At 48.5% G+C, this 14,673-nt stretch overlaps 1 protein-coding gene across 2 annotated transcripts in view; it reads right to left on the bottom strand.

Moving 5' to 3' along the window:
* Positions 1-9,212: 9,212 nt before the first annotated feature.
* The window catches only part of LOC110512753 (G protein-coupled receptor kinase 3), a 93,591-nt gene continuing 88,130 nt past the window's right edge, over positions 9,213-14,673 (bottom strand). For both annotated transcript variants that reach the window (XM_036967332.2, XM_090227111.1), the window contains one exon: positions 9,213-12,614. In XM_036967332.2, the coding sequence (XP_036823227.1) occupies positions 12,453-12,614 (162 nt within the window). In that variant the 3' untranslated portion in view covers positions 9,213-12,452. The remainder of the gene's footprint in view (positions 12,615-14,673) is intronic.

Genomic DNA, 14,673 nt, shown 5'->3' with positions numbered 1-14,673 from the left:
ATTTTTAAAGTACTGGACAGCTTTGTGAAATCAAATGGACTTTGATGGTCAAGATGTGTTGGTATCTGTACTGATGGAGCAAAAGCCATGACAGGGAGACATGGTGGAGTGGTAACGCAAGCAGTTGCTCCCGACGCCACTTTGTTCCACTGCAGCATCCACCGAGAGGCTCTTGCTGCCAAGGGAATGCCTGAGAGCTTGAAAGACATTTTGGACACTACAGTGAAAATTGTTAACTTTGTTAAAGACAAGGCCCCTGAAATCTTGTGTATTTCCCTCATTATGCAATGATATGGGCTGCGACCATGTCACACGTTTACAACATACAGAAGTGCGCTGGTTATCAAGGGGCAAAGTATTGACACAGGTTTTTTTTTTTTAATTGAGAGACAAGATTCAAGTTTTCTTTACTGACCATGATTTTCACTAGTCTGACCGCTTGCATGATGACGAGTTTCTCACACGACTGGCCTATCTGGGTGATGTTTTTTCTTGCCTGAATGATCTGAATCTAGGATTACAGGGACTCTCTGCAACTATATTCAATGTGCGGGACAAAATTGAGGCGATGATTAAGAAGTTGGAGCTCTTTTCTGTCTGCATTAACAAGGACAACACAGGTCTTTCCATCGTTTTCTGATTTTTTGTGTGCAAATGAACTCAAGCATACGGACAATGTCAAATGTGATATAGCGAAGCACCTGAGTGAGCTGGGTGCGCAATTACACAGGTACTTTCCCGAAACTGGATTCGTTATCCCTTTCATGCCATGCCTCCAGTCCACTTACCGATATCTGAAGAAAAAAAATAAATTTAAATCAGAAGCCACTGCCAGATTTCTGGATAGGGCTGCACTCAGTTTCTTGTCTTGGCAAATCGCGCTTTTAAGACACTGATGCCCTTTGCAACCACGTACCTATGTGAGAGTGGATTCTCGGCCCTCACTAGCATGAAAACTAAATACAGGCACAGGCTGTGGGTGGAAAATTATTTAAGACTGAGACTCTCTCCAATACAACCCAACATTGCAGAGTTATGTGCATCCTTTCAAGCACACCCTTCTCGTCAACCTGTGGTGAGTTATTCACCATTTTTGATGAACAAATAAGGTTTTATATGTAAGATGGTTAAATAAAGAGCAAAATGATTGATTATTATTATGTTATTATTTGTGCCTTGGTCCTATAAGAGCTCTTTGTCACTTCCCACGAGACGGGTTGTGACAAAAACACACTTATTTTTATGTTTAATAAATGTATGGTATAGTGTGTGTGTGGCAGGCTTACAATGACGACAAAAAAAACAAAACATTTGAGAGTCCGCTGACCTTGGTGCTAGAGGGGGTACAGCTGGAGGTTGAATGTTTGAAGGGGCACGGGACTACAAAAAGTTTGGGAACCACCGCTCTAGCCTGACGACTCACACTAAATTCTTCCGCTGCTCTGCCGTCATCGAAGTGTTCCGGAGTGACGAGGGGCGCTGTACAAAACAAAGTCACCAGCGATCGGATCAGAGAATCAGAGGATCAAAGAATCAGAGGATCAGAGAATCAGAGAATCAGAGAATCAGAGAATCAGAGAATCAGAGGATCAGAGGATCAGAGGATCAGAGGATCAGAGGATCAGAGGATTAGAGAATTAGAGAATTAGAGAATAAGAGAATAAGAGAATCAGAGGATCAGAGAATCAGAGAATCAGAGAATCAGAGAATCAGAGAATGTTCTACTAAAACACTGAAGCCTCAGGACCAGAACATCCAATCAAATCAGAATAAACCAAATTACAACACAGTCAAAACAAAACTACATTGCTTACTGGGAAACGCAAGCAAAAGCACAAAGCAAAATGCAGTGCTATCTGGCCCTAAATGGACAGTACACCGTGGCTAACTATTTTACCATGGTTACTGATCAAAACCTTGACAAAGTACAGGCTCAGCGAGCACAGCCTTGCCATTGAGAAGGGTAGACACAGGAAAACCTGGCTCCCTGTATAGGAAAGGCTGTGCAACCACTGCACAACAGCAGAACCTGAGACGGAGCTGCATTTCCTGACAAAATGTCAAAAATATAAAACAATTAGAGAGTGTCATTTCCCCAAATTTGAAACCCTTATTCAGTGTTTCAAAGACCTCTCTGATGAGAGTAGGCTACCCGTCCTGTTGGGGGAGGACGCAGAGAGCTGTGGGTTGGCAGAGCACTACATTGAAGACCTCTCTGATGAGAGTAGGCTACCCGTCCTGTTGGGGGAGGACACAGCGAGCTGTGGGTTGGCAGAGCACTACATTGAAGACCTCTCTGATGAGAGTAGGCTACCCGTCCTGTTGGGGGAGGACGCAGAGAGCTGTGGGTTGGCAGAGCACTACATTGAAGACCTCTCTGATGAGAGTAGGCTACCCGTCCTGTTGGGGGAGGGACAGGCTACCCGTCCTGTTGGGGGAGGACGCAGAGAGCTGTGGGTTGGCAGCGCACTACATTGCTGCCTGCCATAAGTTGAGGGACAGTGTCTGACTGACCAATCAACCTGCACATGTCCTCTACTGTCTGCTTATTGTTATTGTTGAATGTATGGTTGTTTTGTAAATATCCAAAGTAAGCTTTGGCAATATGTACATTGTTACGTCATGACAATAAAGCACATTGAATTTAATTGGATTGAGAGAAGAGAGAGAGAAAAAAAAGAGCGAGAAGAGAGAGAGAGAAAGGAGAGAGAGAAGAAAGAGAGAGAGCGAGAGGAAAGAGAAAGGAGAGAGAGATGAGAAGAAAGAGAGAGGAGAGAAGAAAGAGAGAAGACAAAGAGAGAAGAAAGAGAGGTAGAGAAGAGAGAAGAAAGAGAGATTTAGCGAAAGAAAGAAAGCGTGAGAAAAAGAAAGAGGAGGCGGCAGGGGGAGAAAGAGAAATGCTAAATTGTGTGTATTCTACAGCATGCAGTGTGTGTGTTCTTTAGTAAGTGAATGTTCCACTGTGTGTATGTTCCAGGAAGCCAGGTAGCCTGGCGGCTAAGAACTACATGAAGAAAAAAACAAACAGCGCACAGACTCATGCCAGATAAACCGAGTGCCTTTGCGATGCCCCAGTACAGCAGGTTTGCATAGCACGCATACGATAAGTACATATCTTAGGACATGACCACGTGACATCATACCTCTCCTGTTCTGTTATGTCTGTTGCCCCTCTATCACTCCCTCTTTCTTCTTCTTCTCTTCTTTCAGCTCATCTTTCTTTACTTGCATCTTGACATCATTTGTCACCTTTTCTTTCCCTGACTTCACTTCCTGCCCCTGCTTCAACAGCTCAGCTTTCATTTCCTGTTTCTGCTTCGGTTGCTCTGTTGTAATTTCCTGTTTCTGTATCAGCTGCTCCGATTTCCTGTTTATGTGGCCACTTCCTGTTTGGCTGTCGCCCCCAGGGGTGGGCTCTTGAGTTTGGGGGACAGGACTCGCCGGGGCGTGGAGGTCTTGAAATCTGATTGGTTGGAGCGGCGGCCTCGCTCTCCGTTGACCAACTGCTCGTTTCGCAGGGCCATCTCGGCCTCTAGGATTGGTGGAGTCTGATCCGGGAGGAGAAATTGCTGCGCCAGGCTGCCACTCAGTTTACTGTGCTGGAAAGAAACAAGATGGACGCCACCACAGTACATAAAAACACAAGGCAACGTGCTGCCTTTACTTGACCTTTGGCTGCCTTTCTATCGTCGACTGACTGACTGTATTTTCACTAGAGGTGAAAAAATGCAATTGAGTTAATTGCAGGATTTGCTGGGATTAAACGCAAACTCCGAATTTGCTCAAATTGATTTAAGATTTCTCATACAAAAAGCATCACACTGTCGTTCTTTTACAGTGCCTTGCGAAAGTATTCGGCCCCCTTGAACTTTGCGACCTTTTGCCACATTTCAGGCTTCAAACATAAAGATATAAAACTGTATTTGTTTGTGAAGAATCAACAACAAGTGGGACACAATCATGAAGTGGAACGACATTTATTGGATATTTCAAACTTTTTTAACAAATCAAAAACTGAAAAATTGGGCGTGCAAAATTATTCAGCCCCTTTACTTTCAGTGCAGCAAACTCTCTCCAGAAGTTCAGTGAGGATCTCTGAATGATCCAATGTTGACCTAAATGACTAATGATGATAAATACAATCCACCTGTGTGCAATCAAGTCACCTTATAAATGCACCTGCACTGTGATAGTCTCAGAGGTCCGTTAAAAGCGCAGAGAGCATCATGAAGAACAAGGAACACACCAGGCAGGTCCGAGATACTGTTGTGAAGAAGTTTAAAGCCGGATTTTGATACAAAAAGATTTCCCAAGCTTTAAACATCCCAAGGAGCACTGTGCAAGCGATAATATTGAAATGGAAGGAGTATCAGACCACTGCAAATCTACCAAGACCTGGCCGTCCCTCTAAACTTTCAGCTCATACAAGGAGAAGACTGATCAGAGATGCAGCCAAGAGGCCCATGATCACTCTGGATGAACTGCAGAGATCTACAGCTGAGGTGGGAGACTCTGTCCATAGGACAACAATCAGTCGTATATTGCACAAATCTGGCCTTTATGGAAGAGTGGCAAGAAGAAAGCCATTTCTTAAAGATATCCATAAAAAGTGTCGGTTAAAGTTTGCCACAAGCCACCTGGGGGAGACACCAAACGTGGCAGAAAGGTGCTCGTCAGATGAAACCAAAATTGAACTTTTTAGCAACAATGCAAAACGTTATGTTTGGCGTAAAAGCAACACACCATCCCCACTGTCAAACATGGTGGTGGCAGCATCATGGTTTGGGCCTGCTTTTCTTCAGCAGGGACAGGGAAGATGGTTAAAATTGATGGGAAGATGGATGGAGCCAAATACAGGACCATTTTGGAAGAAAACCTGATGGAGTCTGCAAAAGACCTGAGACTGGGACGGAGATTTTTCTTCCAACAAGACAATGATCCAAAACATAAAGCAAAATCTACAATGGAATGGTTCAAAAATAAACATATCCAGGTGTTAGAATGGCCAAGTCAAAGTCCAGACCTGAATCCAATCGAGAATCTGTGGAAAGAACTGAAAACTGCTGTTCACAAATGCTCTCCATCCAACCTCACTGAGCTCGAGCTGTTTCGCAAGGAGGAATGGGAAAACATTTCAGTCTCTCGATGTGCAAAACTGATAGAGACATACCCCAAGCGACTTACAGCTGTAATCGCAGAAAAAGGTGGCGCTACAATGTATTAACTTAAGGGGGCTGAATAATTTAGCACGCCCAATTTTTCAGTTTTTGATTTGTTAAAAAAGTTTGAAATATCCAATAAATGTCGTTCCACTTCATGATTGTGTCCCACTTGTTGTTGATTCTTCACAAAAAAATACAGTTTTATATCTTTATGTTTGAAGCCTGAAATGTGGCAAAAGGTCGCAAAGTTCAAGGGGGCCGAATACTTTCGCAAGGCACTGTAGCTGTATAGAATTTGGGATGTTTTCAAGTGCATTTTAAACACTTTCAGACACCGCGATTAATAAAATCAAATCCACAAAGATGTTAACGGATGAACTCTGACAGCCCTAGATTTCACAGCATGTATTTGGAACTGGGCCACAAACCAGACTCAGATTTACTGTTAGAAAAATGCCCAATACAGTCTACAGAACAGGCTCAGCGGCTATATATACTGTGACAGCAGGTTAGCTCAGACACTCTCTCTCACACACACACACACACACACACAGTCATGCTAGTGTGGAAGAGCAAATGTCCTCTACGTCTACAGTTCACAGTTTCCTCTTGTCCACTAAACAGGTGTGAAATACCGCGGTGAATTACTGACACATATCATTGCAACTGTATGTAATAAGTCCTGAACTAGTCTATGACAGGTTTACTCCTGATTCATTAATAACAGAGGTGGTATGGTCAGTTTAGATTAGACCTGCTGTTACTGTGGAGACGAAGAGGACAGGAAGGACAATAGGACCACTCTCCCGTCTCTCCCGTCGCCTGCTCAGGGGTGGTCGAAACAGGTTACTCATCCATTTGAATGATAATACATACAGTACTAGAATATAGGAATTTAACAAAGAGATGGGTGATGGAGAGAGGAGTGTGTGGTGCTCTGGTTACTGTGTGCACGCACAGGAGTGGATGTGTTTGCAGACGGGATATTCAAAGCAGTGTGGGACATACGTCATTCTTTGTGTCGTCTACTGTATCCAAGCACACACGGGCTGATCGTTCTAGAATACACACAACATGAAGACTCATTAGAACACACAGGACTCTAGAACACACAGAGTGAGGACCATTCCAGACCATTCTAGAACACACAGAGTGAGGACCATTCCAGAACAGTAATGCCTCGTGCCACATCATCTCTGCACCTCCCTTCTGCTCCCAGAGCTTTAAGCGTGAGGACAGCGCCATGACAACGGCTGCTGGGGGAGGGGTCAAACAGTCAGAGGTCAGCCAGATGTGATGTCAGAGTGGGGGGGGCGGGACACCACAGAAACGGTGATACAACCTGAGGATGGAGAGAAACAAGAATGAGGGAAAGAAATAGGATCGCGAGAAAGAGATCGGTAATGAGAGAGAGAGAAGAAAAGAGAGGGAAGGAGAGAGAGAAGATTCAGAGAGCAAGAGAGAGGGTGCATTGAAAGATAAAATGTTAATGTTTTTTTTCCCCCAATACCTTTCTGGTGATGTAGTAACCAGTGAAGTTGACAACACATTATGAACCACCTGACTGACGGTGGTGGAACACCATGACATATGGTGGAACAACCACACACACACCAGCTGTCTCTCAGAAATATTAGTCCTTCTAGTGAAGTCATATGCACACACACACACACTTGAATATCTGCACAACCTCTCACAAATGACTTGTTTCTTCTCCCACCCAGCACACTCCCAACCTGGGTCTCGTGTACGGCACTCGTGCCCTCTCCTCTCCAGTTTCAGCCCGACTCAGCTGTCCGTTCCATTGGGCTTCTCAGACACACACCTCTGGGCTCCTGGCCTGTGGCCCTCAGGACCTTACAGACACACACACACATCTCTGGGCCCCTGGACCTCACACACACACCTCTAGCCCTCAGGACCTTGCAGACACACACACACACACACACCTCTGGCCTGTGGCCCTCAGGACCTTACAGACACACACGCTACCTGCAGCACCTGCCTGGAACACCAGCGGGCATAGACAGACAGAGACCTGTAGAGAACCTGTTGGGTGAAGGGCAGCTATGGTGGTGCGGGGTAGGAAGGAGAAAAGTGGTGCCTGGTTTTATGCAAGTATTGGGTCTAGGGATGGACACAACATGAAGACATACCCTGTTGTGGACAGTCTCGAAGCAACATCACGCCAACGCAGCCTATCCATCTCTGAGAGCGATGTAGGTTAGCAGGACAGACAACCATCTTAAAAGAGATTTATACTTCAGTGTTTGCCAGTTGATTCACCATAATACGTTCCTGGGCGATATATGTAAGCAACCTCTGAACAGTGCCAGATGTAACCGTGGCGACATGACGCAGTGTCAACGACACGTTCACGGGAACAGGGGTTCAACTCCAGTGGTTTCAAAGCGTTTGTCTCCCGCCTGAAGCAATCTGTTTTCTTGTGACCCACCTAATCAACACAACTGTGTCATTACAGTAGCTACAACCCGGTCAGAATTGGCCATGACCTTATCCAGTCTATGTAGTGGCAAAGTCACACTAGGGCAGCTACTGTAACCCAGGCCCTCTCCTTTGTCCTCCCTCTCCCCTACTCACTTTTCACTTTCCCCTCTTATCCTTTTCCCTTAACCCCCCCCCCCCCCCCCCCCCCCCAAACCTGTCCCTCAGTCCACCCCGGGCTTTATAAATAAAGTTATGAGAACAAACTCGCTTCTCACAAACTATTCTCTGGCATGTCACAGAAATACATACTAAAACGCATAACTCGCTTACCTTTATGACGGCTTTTAAATCAACGCAGGAACTCCAAATGTACTGGTTTATAATCACAATCCCACGGGGGCCAAAGTGAGCGGCTCACTGTCCCACCGTCAAAACAGAAACACACATGAGCCGAGCGCCCAACAAAGCAGTCAGAAATAAGAGTGACAGACGTCATCTCTCTCGCTCGAGGCAGCTTGCTTGCCAAAATATTGTGCCATAAATATAGTGGGACGGGGGGACGTATGGGATACTACCCTGTTAGGAAAACGAGGTAAATGAGAAGAGAGAGAGAATACAGCTGGGGGGGAAAGCAATAAGGGTAAGAAAATGTTGTAGCAATCTAACATTCACCCTGTGTCTTAATTTGCCTCAGGCTAAAACCATAGGCCAAAACAAACCAACAGATGACTAGCATACAAAAACAGAGGCGAGAGAGGGGAAAGCTGGAATGTTCTGGTAGTCTACTGGGATATGGACCTAGGAGTGATGGATTGTTGTTGATATTGGAAGAGTGAAAACACACACAAGAACTCAAAAGCGTAGTCCAGAGCAACAGTGCGGAAAAGCCTTGTATCTCCGTCTTGAGGGGTAGTCGGCTGTCGCTCCAACCTGACAGCTGCAGCTAAGAGGGGGAGGAGAAGCCTCACGGAGAAAGGATGATGGCTGGAAGGGGGGGGGGGGGGGGTACCAAAGGGGTGAGGGAGAAAAGTAGGGGAGGGAAAGGGGGTGAGAAAATAAGTGGAAGGGAGAAGAGCTAGGGGAAGGTGAGAGGAGGGAGGGGGACAGAAGCGGTGGGGAAGGGGGAGGAAAGAGGGCTGGGACTCGGACCTATCCCAAGAAGCCTCCAGTTTACCGATTTGAGTAGTCCAGCACCCCCTTGTGCAGAGTATACAAAACACGTTTCAGAGGGAGGGCACATCAAGTGGGACACGGGCCAAGAACACCCTTTTTTTTTTGGAAACGTAGGTTTGTCTAGATGATTTTGATGTTGAACTATTATCAGCAAACTGAGTCTGAGCCTCAGTCTATTTCTTCATGTTTTTAAAACGTGGAATAAAAAGGCGATTCATTTATCCATTTATTTATGATATGGGAAGATAAACTCACTTGACAGTTGGCTGCTGTTACCACCGTATTTCTGAAGAACAAACATCCCCCCCATGTTAACATTTGAACATAACTCATTGACATTCATACCGCCCTTTTGATATCACGACACACTATGTAGTGCACTAAAGTAGTGTCCCAACAGGTCAACAAACCACACGTCACACAAAGCAACACGGACAAAAGAAAATGATGTATTTATTTCTGAACTGTTTTATATAAGCAGTCCAACACATAATGCTCCTAGCGGTCTTAAAAACAACATGACAAAATTCATTCAAACAAAATGGAATGACAATAATCATTTAATAATATTACCAATGACAGTAATCATCATCGTCATGACTGTAATGGTAATAGTAACCCAACGCCAGTAGTATTTGCGTTGTTTGTGGCACGTGTCAAATCATTTGTCTGGCCGCGTGTAAAACTGGAGTATTCTACAGCGCGAGCCCTGGCGAGAGCCCTGGCGAGAGCCCTGGCGCGAGCCCTGGCGCGAGCCCTGGCGCGAGCCCTGGCGAGAGCCCTGGCGAGAGCCCTGGCGCGAGCCCTGGCGAGAGCTCGTAGACAGAGGCCGCTATCCCCCCCCCCCTCCAAAAACAAAACACGCAATAAATATGAAAAGAGCAAGAGTCCGGGTATTCAAACAAAAATAATCTGACAATTTGCAGGTACAGCTAAAGTCCTTATGTGCAAAGATCCAAAGTGTTCACCACAAACAGATTTACACACTTCTAAACCCCAACACTCACACAGAGCATCCTCATGCGAAGAGCGTCTCCACATCGTGAAATCTTCTTAAATAAACCTAGAGCATTTGTCATTTAATATACACACATATATTCATTCATATATATATATATACTTCAATTTTTTGTTAGTTTTTCTTCCTATATGCCGCCCCTTTTCATTGTCTTGTTTTGTTGTCAAGCTTGTGTGTGTAGATGTTTGACAAAAACATCTACACTAAATAAAACACTGACAAGCGATTGAAATGCAGCACACACACTGAATACACCCATTACAACCAAGTCCTGTGTGTGTGTGTGTGTGTGTGTGTGTGTGTGACAAGTGGAGGTGCTGAAAGGCAGATTCACTCCATGCTGACACACACACACACACACACTCACTCTTCTATTCCACATACCCAGTTCGGTCACAGTTTTGTACCCTTTAAGAAAGACCCACTCCTCAGATTCAAACGGTTGAGAGAGAGAGTGTGTGTGTGTGTGTGTGTGGCCAGAGGCTGGCGCTGTGAGGGGTCCGTCCCCGCAGGGGCCTGTTCAGATAGGAGGATTCTCATTGGTCCAGAACAGTCAGCCAATCAGAATCAATCAGCGACAGGTATTTGGCACATTGAACATGGAGTAACACATTAGGTTAAAAAGGTCAGACAAAACCCCATTCGTTTTGGTTTAACAAGAAGAAAAAAAGGACGCCCTGATGAGGTATCTCTCTAAAACGACATCACTTCCCCTGACTGACCTGTGTAGGCCTCTTAGAATATCAACAACCCCCCCGCCCTCCCAACACATAAACCCTCCTCTACCCCTCCAGCCACACATGCAGGTCACAGCTGTGGAAACGCACGGGGATATATATCACAGACGAGGAACCTTCTACTGCATGGAAGGGGGGGGGGGGGACCACCCTCTGAAAAACCCTGAAATTAAAATTGAGTGAACAAATCCTTTCTCCTCTCTTTTCAACAACCAGCTGTGCTTTCAGGTTAAACGGCGTGTCACGGCTGCAGCCACAGCAGCACAAGCTGGTTCTCCTCATATATAAAGCCAGAGAGGATTGTGGGCCTACCATTCTGGGTCACATTCAGAAATAAATCTATAGGTTCAAACCAGACTGAAGGGGACTAACAGATTCGGGTTCCGGTCGCTGTCTGCTCCAAACGCTAAAACACCCCGCGTCACCTACCACCTCTCTCTCTCTACACTGACCTACTTATACGGCCAATCCTGTGTGTGTGTGTGTGTGTGTGTGTGTGTGATCTACATCTGGAAAGCTGTGGCGTACACATTAGGGCCGCCCTGACACAATTACAACTTCTCACACAGCAAAGTCTCTGGCCCCGCTGGGATTCAAAACTCACATACAGTCCCCGCTCTGAGGTAAGCATACTGCCAGGTGAATGAAAGCCCCCCCCTCCAACATTCCTAAAGAGAAGAGGACAGACTCACACATTAATGAGCAGTACTGGAGTAAAGGGACTGGAGGAGATGCGCAGAGAGCGGCTTGGCCTTCGTACACACCATCCCCGGTTCCCATGGTTACAGGTGCAACCCCCCCCCCCCCCCCCTCAAAGTCAAAACGGATCCGTGCACGAGCCGCATCGGAGAGGTTTGTCCACGGCGACAAGAGTTCCGTGCCAGAGAGTTCTGTATCCGGGGGGGGGACGCCTGCTTTCAAAATGGGTCCTCCTGGATGCTCAGGTGACTCAAGTAAATATTGACATTGGCACTTTATGCATTTCACTGCCGGAGGGATGGAGGAGGAGACGGAGGGATGGAGGAGGAGACGGAGGGATGGAGGAGGAGAAGAGGGTCAAAGTCTCTTCAAAAAGTCAAAGCCGTCATCTTTCTCTCCTTCGTCGTTCTCTGTGGAAGGAATGAAACCTGCTGCCAACCTCTATGGCCCCATCTCTGGACACACACACACTTACACACGAGCAGTTCACTGCCATTCTCTTGGGTTTATCCCGGCAGGTCTCTCTGCTTCCTTGTCCTCCTCCCACCATCTTTCCACTTCTCTCCCCTCCACTCAGTCTCTCCTTTCCCCTCTTCATGAGCTCACAGGAGAGGAACGTTATTGGTCCGGCCCCTCTCTCCAAGCGGTGACATTGGTCCAGAAACTCACCACCTGCTTTAGGTCCCCGCCCCTCCACTACAGCCATCCAATCACGTGGAGAGCGGTCCGGCAGGTGCGTGTGGCTCGGGTTCAGTCTCAAGACGAGGCTGGGGGGGATTGAGGGACAGGGGAGGGGGGGAGAAGAGGAAGAAGAGGTGGGGACAGGTGACCTAGTCTTCCTACTCGGGACTGGCGTTTGCTGCTCTGCCGGGATCAGCTGGTGTGTGCGCGCGTGTGTGTGTGCGTGAGGTCGGCTGTGTCGAATGCTGGTCCATTGGGGGTGAGAGGAAGAGGGATGCGTCTGGTTCTCTTTAAGTACACGCATGGTCCGAGGGTACGTTTTTGCCTTTCAGTGTGTGTGTGTGTGTGACAACAGAGGAGAGCAGCTGGCAGGCTTGGTCCATAAACACTCCAGAGTGAGAGTGTGGGGCTTTATTGTGTGTGTGTGTGTGTGTGTGTGAGTGTGTGTCCAGGACTTGGGCCTGTGGCGGGCGGGTTCATAGGGGATGAGGTTATAGGATGTGGTGTGTGTAGGTGTGTGTGTGTGTGTGCGGCCTACAGGCCGTTGCTGTTGCGGTGTGTGAGAGGAGGTTTGGAGAACTCCACCACCCCAGCCCGACCCTTCCCGATGACCTTAGGGGCACGACGCAGCAGCTTCTGGGCCTCAGTAAACGCATCGGTCAGCTCTTTCTTCCACTGGACAAACTCTGGGTCACTCTGCAGAGAGACCGAGATAATAAACATATTACACACACACACCTTCCATTTGACTAACTTACAATAGAATAATTAATAATACATTAAAACAAATTGAAATTTTATATATATTCTGGTTGCTTTCCCAAAACTCCCAGGTTTTTCAGAAATCCAGAGAGCCAGAGCCTGAGAGCCAGAGCGAGAGAGCCAGAGCGAGAGAGCCTGAGAGCCAGAGCGAGAGAGCCTGAGAGCCAGAGCGAGAGAGCCTGAGAGCCAGAGCGAGAAAGCCTGAGAGCCAGAGCGAGAGAGCCTGAGAGCCAGAGCGAGAGAGCCTGAGAGCCAGAGCGAGAGAGCCTGAGAGCCAGAGCGAGAGAGCCTGAGAGCCAGAGCGAGAGAGCCTGAGAGCCAGAGCGAGAGAGCAAGAGCGAGAGAGCCTGAGAGCCAGAGCGAGAGAGCCTGAGAGCCAGAGCGAGAGAGCCTGAGCGAGAGAGCCTGAGAGCCAGAGCGAGACACAGAGCGACAGAGAGAGACAGAGCGAGAGAGAGAGACAGAGCGAGAGAGAGAGAGACAGAGCGAGAGAGAGAGAGACAGAGCGAGAGAGAGAGAGACAGAGCGAGAGAGAAAGAGACAGAGCGAGAGAGAGAGACAGAGCGAGAGAGAGAGACACAGAGCGAGAGCGAGAGAGAGAGTGAGAGCGAGAGCGAGAGAGACAGCGCGAGAGAGAGAGAGACAGCGCGAGAGAGAGAGAGACAGCGCGAGAGAGAGAGACAGAGCGAGAGAGAGAGAGACAGAGCGAGAGAGAGAGAGACAGAGCGAGAGAGAGACAGAGCGAGAGAGAGCGAGAGAGAGCCAGAGCGAGAGAGAGAGAGAGCGAGAGAGCCTGAGGCCAGAGCGAGAGAGCCTGAGAGCCAGAGCGAGAAAGCCTGAGAGCCAGAGCGAGAGAGCCTGAGAGCCAGAGCGAGAGAGCCTGAGAGCCAGAGCGAGAGAGCAAGAGCAAGAGAGCCTGAGAGCCAGAGCGAGAGAGCCTGAGAGCCAGAGCGAGAGAGCCTGAGAGCCAGAGCGAGAGAGCCTGAGAGCCAGAGCGAGAGAGCCTGAGAGCCAGAGCGAGAGAGCCTGAGAGCCAGAGCGAGAGAGCCTGAGAGCCAGAGCGAGAGAGCCTGAGAGCCAGAGCGAGAGAGCCTGAGAGCCAGAGCGAGAGAGCCTGAGAGCCAGAGCGAGAGAGCCTGAGAGCCAGAGCGAGAGAGCCTGAGAGCCAGAGCGAGAGAGCCTGAGAGCCAGAGCGAGAGAGCCTGAGAGCCAGAGCGAGAGAGCCTGAGAGCCAGAGCGAGATAGCCTGAGAGCCAGAGCGAGAGAGCCTGAGAGCCAGAGCGAGAGAGCCTGAGAGCCAGAGCGAGAGAGCCAGAGCGAGAGAGCCTGAGAGCCAGAGCGAGAGAGAGACACAGAGCGAGACAGAGCGAGAGAGAGAGAGACAGAGCGAGCAAGAGAGAGACAGAGCGAGAGAGACAGAGCGAGAGAGAGAGACAGAGAGCCAGAGCGAGAGACAGAGAGCGAGAGAGACACAGAGCGAGAGCGAGAGAGAGAGCGAGAGAGAGAGAAAGAGCGAGAGAGAGAGCGAGAGAGACAGCGCGAGAGAGAGAGACAGCGCGCGCGAGAGAGAGACAGCGCGAGAGAGAGAGAGACAGAGCGAGAGAGAGACAGAGCGAGAGAGACAGAGCGAGAGAGAGACAGAGCGAGAGCGAGCCAGAGCAAGAGAGCCTGAGAGCCAGAACGAGAGAGCCTGAGAGCCAGAGCGAGAGAGCCTGAGAGCCAGAGCGAGAGAGCCTGAGAGCCAGAGCGAGAGAGCCTGAGAGCCAGAGCGAGAGAGCCTGAGAGCCAGAGCGAGAGAGCCTGAGAGCCAGAGCGAGAGAGCCAGAGAGCCAGAGCGAGAGAGCCAGAGAGCCAGAGCGAGAGAGCCAGAGAGCCAGAGCGAGAGAGCCAGAGAGCCAGAGCGAGAGAGCCAGAGCGAGAGAGAGACAGACAGAGCGAGAGAGAGACAGACAGAGCGAGAGAGAGACAGACAGAGCGAGAGAGAGACAGACAG

Source organism: Oncorhynchus mykiss, chromosome 29, assembly GCF_057628025.1.
Source record: "Oncorhynchus mykiss isolate SJ-2025 chromosome 29, ASM5762802v1, whole genome shotgun sequence".
NCBI lineage: Eukaryota > Metazoa > Chordata > Actinopteri > Salmoniformes > Salmonidae > Oncorhynchus > Oncorhynchus mykiss.
Note: the sequence above shows the minus strand (reverse complement) of the source record. Positions and strands in the feature narration are given on the sequence as shown.